The sequence below is a fragment of the Scyliorhinus torazame genome, chromosome 19 (genome assembly GCF_047496885.1).
Source record: "Scyliorhinus torazame isolate Kashiwa2021f chromosome 19, sScyTor2.1, whole genome shotgun sequence".
In the NCBI taxonomy this organism is placed as follows: domain Eukaryota; kingdom Metazoa; phylum Chordata; class Chondrichthyes; order Carcharhiniformes; family Scyliorhinidae; genus Scyliorhinus; species Scyliorhinus torazame.
Genome location: NC_092725.1, coordinates 14,707,531 through 14,719,998, shown reverse-complemented (window position 1 = coordinate 14,719,998; position 12,468 = coordinate 14,707,531). Strand labels below are relative to the sequence as shown.

General features: G+C 65.1%; 1 protein-coding gene across 1 annotated transcript in view; it reads left to right on the top strand.

The window, feature by feature from the left end:
- The first annotated feature begins 309 nt into the window (after nt 1-309).
- The window catches only part of LOC140396019 (progestin and adipoQ receptor family member 4-like), an 89,160-nt gene continuing 77,001 nt past the window's right edge, over nt 310-12,468 (top strand). The window contains exon 1 of the mRNA XM_072484068.1: nt 310-527. Within this exon, the coding sequence (XP_072340169.1) occupies nt 362-527 (166 nt within the window). The 5' untranslated portion in view covers nt 310-361. The remainder of the gene's footprint in view (nt 528-12,468) is intronic.

Below are 12,468 nucleotides of genomic sequence, written 5' to 3'. Positions count from 1 at the left end.
GTGGGCGGGGGCACTCGGGGGGGGGTGGTGATTGACAGGGGGGAGAGAGCCGGCCAGACAAGGCAAGCAGACAGGAGCGCGCCGCCTCTGGGCGCGCACGGCCGGGAGCGCGGTGGGATTTTGGGGGGGGGGGCGCGCGCGCAGGCGCACTGGGCCACACCCCGCCGCCCGCCCGCGCGCGCCGACCGTTGAAATTTGAAAAAAAACCGTCGGGAGGGAGGAAAATTTGAAAAAAAAAACGGCCGAAATTTCAATTATTATTTAAGAAAAAAAAACATTAATATTGTCCCCGCCCCCCCCCCCCCCCCCAGTCAGCGGTGTCCCGGGCGGGGGGGTCTCTGTTTTCTCCCCCCCCCCCCTCATGGTGGTCCTGAGCGGCCCGCAGCTCCTGGACTGGGCCAGCAGCCCCCCCCACCTGCAGTTCAACCAGTTCGTGCTGAGCGGCTACCGGCCCGTCTCCCCCCTCCGCGAGTGCGTCCGCAGCCTCTTCTACCTCCACAACGAGCTGGGCAACATCTACAGCCACGGTGAGGGGGAGGGGTCTGGGGAGGGGGGGAGGGGTCTGGGTGGGTGGGGGGGAGGGGTTTGGGTGGGTGGGGGGGAGGGGTTTGGGAGGGTGAGGGGGGAGGGGTTTGGGAGGGTGGGGGGGGAGGGGTCTGGGGTGGGGGGGGAGGGTGAGGGGGAGGGGTTTGGGGGAGGGGTCTGGGGTGGGGGGGAGGGGTTTGGGAGGGTGGGGGGAGGGGTTTGGGAGGGTGGGGGGAGGGGTTTGGGAGGGTGGGGGGGGAGGGGTTTGGGTGGGGGGGGAGGGGGGAGGGGTCTGGGAGGGTGGGGGGAGGGGTTTGGGAGGGTGGGGGGGAGGGGTCTGGGAGGGTGGGGGGGGAGGGGTCTGGGAGGGTGGGGGGGGAGGGGTCTGGGAGGGTGGGGGGGAGGGGTCTGGGAGGGTGGGGGGGGAGGGGTCTGGGAGGGTGGGGGGGGAGGGGTCTGGGAGGGTGGGGGGGGAGGGGTCTGGGAGGGTGGGGGGGGGAGGGGTCTGGGAGGGTGGGGGGGAGGGGTCTGGGAGGGTGGGGGGAGGGGTTTGGGAGGGTGGGGGGGAGGGGTTTGGGAGGGTGGGGGGGAGGGGTCTGGGAGGGTGGGGGGGGGGTGAGGGGTCTGAGTTGGGGGGGAGGGGTCCGGGATGGGGGAGGGGTCTGGGGTGGGGGAGGGGCCTGGGGTTGTGTGGGGGAGGGGTCTGGTGAGGGGTTTGGGGTGGGGTGGTGGGGAGGGGTTTGGGAGGGTGGTGGGGAGGGTGGGGGGTAGGGGTTTGGGAGGGTGGGGGGAGGGGTTTGGGAGGGTGGGGGGGAGGGGTTTGGGAGGGTGGGGGGAGGGGTTTGGGAGGGTGGGGGGAGGGGCTTGGGAGGGTGAGGGGGAGGGGTTTGGGAGGGTGGGGGGGTGGGGGGAGGGGTTTGGGAGGGTGGGGGGGAGGGGTTTGGGAGGGTGGGGGGAGGGGTTTGGGAGGGTGGGGGGAGGGGCTTGGGAGGGTGAGGGGGAGGGGTTTGGGAGGGTGGGGGGGTGGGGGGAGGGGTTTGGGAGGGTGGGGGGGAGGGGTCTGCGGTGGGGGGAGGGGTTTGGGAGGGTGAGGGGGGAGGGGTTTGGGAGGGTGGGGGGGAGGGGTCTGGGGTGGGGGGAGGGGTCTGGGATGGGGGGAGGGTGGGGGGAGGGGTTTGGGAGGGTGGGGGGGGAGGGGTTTGGGAGGGTGGGGGGAGGGGTTTGGGAGGGTGGGGGGGAGGGGTTTGGGAGGATGGGGGGGAGGGGTCTGGGGTGGGGAGGGGTTTGGTGTGGGGTGGGGGAGGGGTTTGGGAGGGTGGGGGGAGGGGTTTGGGAGGGTGGGGGGGAGGGGGTGGTGTGGGGTGGGGGGAGGGGTTTGGGGGGGTGGGGGAGGGGTTTGGGAGGGTGGGGGGAGGGGTTTGGGATGGGGAAGGGGTCTGAGTTGGGGGAGGGGTCTGGGGTGGGGGAGGGGTCTGGTGTGGGGGTGAGGGAGGGGTTTGGGAGGGTGGGAGGGGAGGGGTTTGGGATGGAGAGGGGTCTGGGGTGGGGGGAGGGGCCTGGGGTTGTGTGGGGGAGGGGTCTGGGGTTGTGTGGGGGAGGGGTCTGGGGTGGGGGGAGGGGTCTGGGGTGGGGGGTGGGGTCTGAGGTGGGGGGTGGGGTCTGGGGTGGGGGGAGGGGTCTGGGGTGGGGGAGGGGTTTGGGGTGGGGTGGTGGGGAGGGGGTTGGGAGGGTGGTGGGGAGGGGTTTGGGAGGGTGGGGGGAGGGGCTTGGGAGGGTGGTGGTGGGGGAGGGTTTTGGGTCGGTGGGAGGGGGAGGGTTTTGGGTGGGTGGGGGGGGTTGGGAGGGTGGGAGGGGAGGGGTTTGGGAGGGTGGGGGGAGGGGTTTGGGAGGGTGGGGGGAGGGGTTTGGGAGGGTGGGGGGGAGGGGTTTGGGAGGGTGGGGGGGAGGGGTTTGGGTGGGTGGGGGGGAGTGGTTTGGGAGGGTGGGAGGGGAGGGGTTTGGGAGGGTGGGAGGGGAGGGTGGCGTGGGAGGGGTGTGGGAGGGGAGGGGTTTGGGAGGGTGGGGGGGGAGGGGTTTGGGAGGGTGGGGGGGAGGGGTTTGGGATGGGGGAGGGGTCTGAGGTGGGGTGGGGGAGGGGTCTGGGGTGGGGTGGGGGAGGGGTCTGGGGTGGGGTGGGGGAGGGGTCGGCGGTGGGGGAGGGGTCTGGGGTGGGGGAGGGGTTTGGGGTGGGGGGGAGGGGTTTGGGGTGGGGGGGAGGGGTTTGGGTTGGGGAGGGGTCTGAGCTGGGGTGGGTGAGGGGTCTGGGGTTGTGTGGGGGGGTCTGGGGTGGGGGAGGGGTCTGGGGTGGGGTGGGGGAGGGGTCTGGGGTGGGGGAGGGGTTTGGGGGTGGGGTGGGGGGGGAGGGGTTTGGGGGTGGGGTGGGGGAGGGTTTTGGGTGGGTGGGGGGAGGGTTTTGGGGGGGAGGGGTTTGGGATGGTGGGGGGGAGGGGTTTGGGGGCTGGGTGGGGAGGGGTTCGGGAGGGTGGGGGGGGGTTTGGGAGGTTTGGAGGGAGGGGTTTGGGATGGTGGGGGGGAGGGGTTTGGGAGGGTGGGTGGGGCGGGGTTCGGGAGGGTGGGGGAGAGGGGTTTGGGAGGGTGGGTGGAGGGTTTTGGGTGGGTGGGGGGGAGGGGTTTGGGATGGTGGGGGGGAGGGGTTTGGGGGGGTGGGTGGGGAGGGGTTCGGGAGGGTGGGGGGGGGTTTGGGAGGGTGGGGGGGAGGGGTTTGGGATGGTGGGGGGGGAGGGGTTTGGGGTGGGGGGGAGGGGTTTGGGGTGGGGGGGAGGGGTTTGGGAGGGTGGGTGGGGCGGGGGTTTGGGAGGGTGGGGGAGAGGGGTTCGGGAGGGTGGGGGGGGTTTGGGATGGTGGGGGGGAGGGGTTTGGGGTGGGGTGGGGGTGTGGGGGGGAGGGGTTTGGGATGGTGGTGGGGAGGGGTTTGGGGGTGTGGGTGGGGAGGGGTTCGGGAGGGTGGGGGGGGTTTGGGAGGGTGGGGGGGAGGGGTTTGTTATGGGGGGAGGGGTTTGGGATGGTGGGGGGGAGGGGTTTGGGATGGTGGGGGGGAGGGGTTTGGGGTGGGGGGGAGGGGTTTGGGAGGGTGGGTGGGGCGGGGGTTTGGGAGGGTGGGGGAGAGGGGTTCGGGATGGTGGGGGGGAGGGGTTTGGGGGGTGGGTGGGGAGGGGTTTGGGAGGGTGGGGGGGAGGGGTTTGGGATGGTGGGGGGAGGGGTTTGGGAGGGTGGGTGGGGCGGGGTTCGGGAGGGTGGGTGGGGCGGGGTTCGGGAGGGTGGGGGGGAGGGGTTTGGGAGGGTGGGTGGAGGGTTTTGGGTTGGTGGGGGGGAGGGTTTTGGGTTGGTGGGGGGGAGGGGTTTGGGATGGTGGGGGGGAGGGGTTTGGGGGGGTGGGTGGGGAGGGGTTCGGGAGGGTGGGGGGGGGATTTGGGAGGGTGGGGGGGAGGGGTTTGGGATGGTGGGGGGTGGGGGGGAGGGGTTTGGGAGGGTGGGTGGGGCGGGGGTTTGGGAGGGTGGGGGAGAGGGGTTCGGGAGGGTGGGGGAGGGGTTTGTGAGGGTGGGGGGGGTTTGGGATGGTGGGGGGGAGTGGTTTGGGGTGGGGTGGGGGGAGGGGTTTGGGATGGTGGTGGGGAGGGGTTTGGGGGGGTGGGTGGGGAGGGGTTTGGGAGGGTGGGGGGGTTTGGGATGGTGGGGGGGGTTTGGGATGGTGGGGGGGGTTTGGGATGGTGGGGGGGAGGGGTTTGGGGGGGTGGGTGGGGAGGTGTTCGGGAGGGTGGGGGGGGTTTGGGAGGGTGGGGGGGAGGGGTTTGGGGTGGGGGGGGTGTGGGGGGGAGGGGTTTGGGATGGTGGTGGGGAGGGGTTTGGGGTGGGGGGGAGGGGTTTGGGAGGGTGGGTGGGGCGGGGGTTTGGGAGGGTGGGGGAGAGGGGTTCGGGATGGTGGGGGGGAGGGGTTTGGGGGGTGGGTGGGGAGGGGTTCGGGAGGGTAGGGGGGGGTTTGGGAGGGTGGGGGGGAGGGGTTTGGGATGGTGGGGGGAGGGGTTTGGGAGGGTGGGTGGGGCGGGGTTCGGGAGGGTGGGGGGGAGGGGTTTGGGAGGGTGGGTGGAGGGTTTTGGGTTGGTGGGGGGGAGGGTTTTGGGTTGGTGGGGGGGAGGGGTTTGGGATGGTGGGGGGGAGGGGTTTGGGGGGGTGGGTGGGGAGGGGTTCGGGAGGGTGGGGGGGGATTTGGGAGGGTGGGGGGGAGGGGTTTGGGATGGTGGGGGGGAGGGGTTTGGGGTGGGGGGGAGGGGTTTGGGAGGGTGGGTGGGGCGGGGGTTTGGGAGGGTGGGGGAGAGGGGTTCGGGAGGGTGGGGGAGAGGGGTTTGGGAGGGTGGGGGGGTTTGGGATGGTGGGGGGGAGTGGTTTGGGGTGGGGTGGGGGGAGGGGTTTGGGATGGTGGTGGGGAGGGGTTTGGGGGGGTGGGTGGGGAGGGGTTCGGGAGGGTGGGGAGGGGTTCGGGAGGGTGGGGGTGGTTTGGGAGGGTGGGGGGGAGGGGTTTGGGATGGTGGGGGGGAGGGGTTTGGGGTGGGGGGGAGGGGTTTGGGAGGGTGGGTGGGGCGGGGGTTTGGGAGGGTGGGGGAGAGGGGTTTGGGAGGGTGGGGGGGTTTGGGATGGTGGGGGGGGTTTGGGATGGTGGGGGGGTTTGGGATGGTGGGGGGAGGGGTTTGGGGGGGTGGGTGGGGAGGTGTTCGGGAGGGTGGGGGGGGTTTGGGAGGGTGGGGGGGAGGGGTTTGGGGTGGGGGGGGTGTGGGGGGGGTGTGGGGGGGAGGTGTTTGGGATGGTGGTGGGGAGGGGTTTGGGAGGGTGGTGGGGAGGGGTTTGGGAGGGTGGGGGGAGGGTTTTGGGTGGGTGGGGGGGAGGGTTTTGGGTGGGTGGGGGGGAGGGTTTTGGGTGGGTGGGGGGGAGGGTTTTGGGTGGGTGGGGGGGAGGGTTTTGGGTGGGTGGGGGGGAGGGGTTTGGGATGGTGGGGGGAGGGGTTTGGGGGGGTGGGTGGGGAGGGGTTTGGGGGGGTGGGTGGGGAGGGGTTCGGGAGGGTGGGGGGGGGGTTTGGGAGGGTGGGGGGGGGTTTGGGAGGGTGGGGGGAGGGGTTTGGGATGGTGGGGGGAGGGGTTTGGGAGGGTGGGTGGGGCGGGGGTTTGGGAGGGTGGGTGGGGCGGGGGTTTGGGAGGGTGGGGGAGAGGGGTTCGGGAGGGTGGGGGGGAGGGGTTTGGGAGGGTGGTGGGGAGGGGTTTGGGATGGTGGGGGGGAGGGGTTTGGGGGGGGTGGGTGGGGAGGGGTTTGGGGGGGTGGGTGGGGAGGGGTTCGGGAGGGTGGGGGGGGTTTGGGAGGGTGGGGGGGAGGGGGGTGGGGTGGTGGTGTGGGGGGGAGGGGTTTGGGATGGTGGTGGGGAGGGGTTTGGGAGGGTGGTGGGGAGGGGTTTGGGAGGGTGGGGGGGAGGGGTTTGGGGTGGGGTGGGGGTGTGGGTGGGAGGGGTTTGGGAGGGTGGGGGGAGGGGTTTGGGAGGGTGGGGGGAGGGGGGTGGGGTGGGGGTGTGGGGGGGAGGGTTTTGGGTGGGTGGGGGGGAGGGTTTTGGGTGGGTGGGGGGGAGGGTTTTGGGTGGGTGGGGGGGAGGGTTTTGGGTGGGTGGGGGGAGGGGTTTGGGATGGTGGGGGGGAGGGGTTTGGGGGGGTGGGTGGGGAGGGGTTCGGGAGGGTGGAGGGGGGGTTTGGGAGGGTGGGGGGAGGAGTTTGGGATGGTGGGGGGGAGGGGTTTGGGATGGTGGGGGGGAGGGGTTTGGGAGGGTGGGTGGGGCGGGGGTTTGGGAGGGTGGAGGAGAGGGGTTCGGGAGGGTGGGGGGGGAGGGGTTTGGGATGGTGGGGGGGAGGGGTTTGGGGGGTGTGGGTGGGGAGGGGTTCGGGAGGGTGGGGAGGGGTTCGGGAGGGTGGGGGGGGGTTTGGGGGGGTGGGTGGGGAGGGGTTCGGGAGGGTGGGGGGTGGTTTGGGAGGGTGGGGGGGAGGGGTTTGGGGTGGGGTGGAGGTGTGGGGGGGAGGGGTTTGGGATGGTGGTGGGGAGGGGTTTGGGAGGGTGGTGGGGAGGGGTTTGGGAGGGTGGTGGGGAGGGGTTTGGGAGGGTGGGGGGGAGGGGTTTGGGGTGGGGTGGGGGTGTGGGGGGGAGGGGTTTGGGAGGGTGGGGGGAGGGGTTTGGGAGGGTGGGGGGAGGGGTTTGGGGTGGGGTGGGGGTGTGGGGGGGAGGGGTTTGGGATGGTGGTGTGGAGGGGTTTGGGAGGGTGGGGGGAGCGGTTTGGGGTGGGGTGGGGGTGTGGGGGGGAGGGGTTTGGGAGGGTGGGGGGAGGGGTTTGGGAGGGTGGGGGGGAGGGGTTTGGGGTGGGGTGGGGGGGTGGGGGGGAGGGGTTTGGGAGGGTGGGGGGAGGGGTTTGGGAGGGTGGGGGGAGGGGTTTGGGGTGGGGTGGGGGGGAGGGGTTTGGGATGGTGGTGTGGAGGGGTTTGGGAGGGTGGGGGGGAGCGGTTTGGGAGGGTGGGGGGGAGGGGTTTGGGGTGGGGTGGGGGTGTGGGGGGGAGGGGTTTGGGAGGGTGGGGGGAGGGGTTTGGGAGGGTGGGGGGAAGGGGTTAGATAGAGTTGGGGGGGTTTGGTGGGGCGATGGGGCGGGGTTTGGATGGGTGTGGGGGAGGGGTTTGGGTGATTCTGGGGAGTTTGGGTGGCTGGGGGAGGGGTTTGGTGAGGTGGGGAGGGGTTTGTGTGGGTGTGGGGGAGGGGTTTGTGTGGGTGTGGGGGAGGGGTTTGTGTGGGTGTGGGGGAGGGGTTTGGATGGGTCGGGGTGTTTGTGTGGGTGTGGGTGAGGGGTTTGTGTGGGTGTGGGGGAGGGGTTTGTGTGGGTGTGGGGGAGGGGTTTGTGTGGGTGTGGGGTTTGTGTGGGTGTGGGGGAGGGGTTTGGATGGGTCGGGGGGTTTGTGTGGGTGTGGGGGAGGGGTTTGTGTGGGTGTGGGGGAGGGGTTTGGATGGGTCGGGGGGTTTGTGTGGGTCTGGGGGAGGGTGTTGGTGAGGTGTGGGAGGGTTTTGGATGTGTGTGGGGTTGGGGAGGGGTTTTTGTGGGTCGGGGGGGTGGGTGGCTTGGGGAGGGGTTTGATGAGGTGGGGGAGGGTTTTGGATGGGTGTGCGGTTGGGGGATGGGTTTGGTGGGGGGGGGGGTGTTTGGGGAGGGGGAGGTGTTTGGGGGAGGGGGAGGTGTTTGGTGGGGAGGGGTTATAAGGGTCGGTGTAAGTGAGGGGAGAGGATGTTGTGTGCCGTGTTGTAGGGTGCTGTGATAAATGGTGCCTGTCACCGTGACACTGAGACGCCACGGTGTCAGGCACCGTGACACCGTCCCCCGTGGTGCCTGTCACCGTGACACCGTCCCCTGCGGTGCCCGTCACCGTGGTGCCTGTCACCGTGACACCGTCCCCCGTGGTGCCTGACACAGGGACGCCGTGGTTTCTAGTTCCATGACATGGGGACGCCGCGGTGACTATCGTCGTGACGTGAGATGCGGTTGATTTATTCTGTGCTATAGACAGTTGTGTGATATAAGGTGTATATACATCCAGGAATTGGTGTGTGTTTTTTACCTTCTGTCCTGTGCTCCTCTGCGGCGTCCAGACACGGTGTAACTTGTTTGTATATCATAGATCCCGGCGCAAGGGCTTCCGGGTGCGGCGATGACCAGCTGAGCCGCACGTTTCGGTAGCTCCCGGTGAAACGGACTTTTGGGCTCTTGATAGGAGCCCCAACGGCAATTTTGACGGCTAAAAACACTGTGCGGTAAACCAGAAGGGAATCCCCCCTGGATACGGATGAAAAAAGGAGGAGAAAGTGGCCGGATTGCAGTGGATCCTTTAGAACAGCGGCAAGGAAGGCAAGCAAAAACCAAGATGGCGTCGGAAGGTGGCAGTTTAACATGGGGCCCTGAACAACAAGAGTTCTTGAAATGCTGTGTGGAAGAGCTCAAAAAGGAAATGAAGAAAGAGCTGTTGGCCCCGATACTACAGGCGATCGAAGGGCTAAAGGAGGAACAAAAGACCCAGGAGCGGGAGCTTCGGGTCGTGAAGGCAAAGGCAGCCGAGAATGAGGACGATATACAGGGCCTGGTGGTGAAGACGGAGATGCACGAGGCACATCAGAAACGATGTGTGGAAAGGTTGGAGGCACTGGAAAACAACGCAAGGAGGAACAACCTGAGGATTCTTGGTCTTCCTGAAGGTGCGGAGGGAGCGGACGTCGGGGCATATGTGAGCACGATGCTGCACTCGTTAATGGGAGCGGAGGCGCCGGCGGGTCCGTTGGAGGGAGCATACCGAGTGATGGCGCGAGGACCGAGAGCAGGAGAAATTCCCAGAGCCATAGTGGTGAGATTCCTCCGTTTTAAGGATAGAGAAATGGTCCTTAGATGGGCAAAGAAAACTCGGAGCAGTAAATGGGAGAACGCGGTGATCCGCGTTTATCAAGACTGGAGTGCGGAGGTGGCGAGAAGGAGGGCGAGCTTTAATCGGGCCAAGGCGGTGCTTCATAAAAAGAAGATAAAATTTGGAATGCTGCAACCGGCAAGACTGTGGGTCACATATCGAGGGAGGCACCACTACTTTGAGACGGCGGATGAAGCGTGGACTTTTATTGTGGAAGAAAAACTGGAATGAGCGGGTTATTAAAAAGAACGTTTGAACAAAGTGGTGGGGCGAATGTGGGGGGCGAAGAGGGGGGTTAAAAGGGGGGGAAAGAGGAGTTTTATGTACTAATCCTGCGATGTGGTAACTTTTCTCTCTTCCACAGGTGGTGATGGGGGGAGGAGGGGAGGTGGAGGAGATGGGGCGTTGGCCATTGGGGGCGGGGCCAAGGGAGAAGCGCGGGCTTGGTTCCCGCGCTATGATAATCATGGCGGGAATAGAGAAGCAGGAAGGAGGGGGCGTCGCACGGTGCGAGCCAAGGTCACGGGGGGAAGCCGAGGTCGGCCAGAGTTTGCTGACTTCTGGGAGCAACATGGGGGGAGTAATTACGCTAGCGGGGGATCTAGCGGGGGGGGGGTGGGAGGGGGGAATTACTGGGTTGCTGCTGCTGGGGAGAGGGGGGAGCTGGTATGGGCGGGGGGGGCACCGCCTGGGGGAGATACAGCTGCGTGGGAACCGGGTGAGGAGCTGGAAAAAGGGGATGGCTAATCGACAAGGGGGGGGGTAGGAAGCCCCCCAACCCGGCTGATCACGTGGAACGTGAGAGGGCTGAACGGGCCGATAAAGAGGGCACGGGTACTCGCACACCTTAAGAAACTTAAGGCAGATGTGGTTATGTTACAGGAAACGCACCTGAAACTGATAGACCAGGTTAGGCTACGCAAAGGATGGGTGGGGCAGGTGTTCCATTCGGGGCTAGATGCGAAAAACAGGGGGGTGGCTATATTAGTGGGGAAGCGGGTAATGTTCGAGGCAAAGAGTATAGTGGCAGATAACGGGGGCAGATACGTGATGGTGAGTGGCAAACTACAGGGGGAGACGGTGGTTTTGGTAAACGTATATGCCCCGAACTGGGATGATGCCAATTTTATGAGGCGGATGCTAGGACGCATTCCGGACCTAGAGATGGGAAAGCTGATAATGGGGGGAGATTTTAATACGGTGTTGGAACCAGGGCTGGATAGGTCGAAGTCCAGGACTGGAAGGAGGCCGGAAACAGCCAAGGTACTTAAAGATTTTATGGAGCAGATGGGAGGTGTAGACCCGTGGAGATTTAGCGGTCCTAGGAGTAAGGAGTTCTCGTTTTTCTCCTATGTCCATAAAGTCTACTCGCGAATAGACTTTTTTGTGCTGGGAAGGGCGTTGATCCCGAAGGTGAGGGGAACGGAGTATACGGCTATAGCCATTTCGGATCACGCTCCACACTGGGTAGACTTGGAGATAGGGGAGGAAACAGGAGGGCGCCCACCCTGGAGAATGGACATGGGACTAATGGCAGATGAGGGGGTGTGTCTAAGGGTGAGGGGGTGCATTGAAAAGTACTTGGAACTCAATGATAATGGGGAGGTCCAGGCGGGAGTGGTCTGGGAGGCGTTGAAGGCGGTGGTTAGGGGGGAGCTGATATCAATAAGGGCACATAAAGGGAAGCAGGAGAGTAAGGAACGGGAGCGGTTGCTGCAAGAACTTTTGAGGGTGGACAGACAATATGCGGAAGCACCGGAGGAGGGACTGTACAGGGAAAGGCAAAGGCTACATGTAGAATTTGACTTGCTGACTACGGGCACTGCAGAGGCACAATGGAGGAAGGCACAGGGTGTACAGTACGAATATGGGGAGAAGGCGAGCAGGTTGCTGGCACACCAATTGAGGAAAAGGGGAGCAGCGAGGGAAATAGGGGGAGTGAGGGATGAGGAAGGAGAGATGGAGCGGGGAGCGGAGAGAGTGAATGGAGTGTTCAAGACATTTTATAAAAAATTATATGAAGCTCAACCCCCGGATGGGAGGGAGAGAATGATGGGCTTCTTGGATCGGCTGGAATTTCCCAAGGTGGAAGAGCAGGAAAGGGTGGGACTTGGAGCACAGATCGAGGTAGAAGAAGTGGTGAAAGGAATTAGGAGCATGCAGGCGGGAAAGGCCCCGGGACCGGATGGATTCCCAGTCGAATTCTATAGAAAATATGTGGACTTGCTCGCCCCGGTATTGACGAGGACCTTTAATGAGGCAAAGGAAAGGGGACAACTGCCCCCGACTATGTCTGAAGCAACGATATCGCTTCTCTTAAAGAAGGAAAAGGACCTGCTACAATGCGGGTCCTATGGACCTATTTCCCTCCTAAATGTAGATGCCAAGATCCTGGCCAAGGTAATGGCAATGAGAATAGAGGAATGTGTCCCGGGGGTGGTCCACGAGGACCAAACTGGGTTTGTGAAGGGGAGACAGCTGAACACGAATATACGGAGGCTGTTAGGGGTAATGATGATGGCCCCACCAGAGGGGGAAACGGAGATAGTAGTGGCGATGGATGCCGAGAAAGCATTTGATAGAGTGGAGTGGGATTATTTGTGGGAGGTGTTGAGGAGATTTGGTTTTGGAGAGGGGTATGTTAGATGGGTGCAGCTGTTGTATAGGGCCCCGATGGCGAGCGTGGTCACGAATGGACGGGGATCTGCATATTTTCGGCTCCATAGAGGGACAAGGCAGGGATGCCCTCTGTCCCCATTATTGTTTGCACTGGCGATTGAGCCCCTGGCGATAGCGTTGAGGGGTTCCAAGAAGTGGAGGGGAGTACTTAGAGGAGGAGAAGAACACCGGGTATCTTTGTATGCGGACGATTTGCTACTATACGTGGCAGACCCGGCGGAGGGGATGCCAGAAATAATGCGGATACTTGGGGTGTTTGGGGATTTTTCAGGGTATAAATTGAACATGGGGAAAAGTGAGTTTGTGGTGCATCCAGGGGAGCAGAGTAGAGAAATAGAGGACCTACCGTTGAGGAAGGTAACAAGGGACTTTCGTTACCTGGGGATCCAGGTAGCCAAGAATTGGGGCACATTGCATAGGTTAAATTTAACGCGGTTGGTGGAACAAATGGAGGAGGATTTCAAGAGATGGGATATGGTATCCCTGTCACTGGCAGGGAGGGTGCAGGCGGTTAAGATGGTGACCTCCCGAGATTCCTCTTTGTGTTTCAGTGCCTCCCGGTGGTGATCACGAAGGCTTTTTTTAAAAGGATTGAAAAGAGCATCATGGGTTTTGTGTGGGCCGGGAAGACCCCGAGAGTGAGGAAGGGATTCTTACAGCGTAGCAGGGATAGGGGGGGGCTGGCACTACCGAGCCTAAGTGAGTATTATTGGGCCGCTAATATTTCAATGGTGAGTAAGTGGATGGGAGA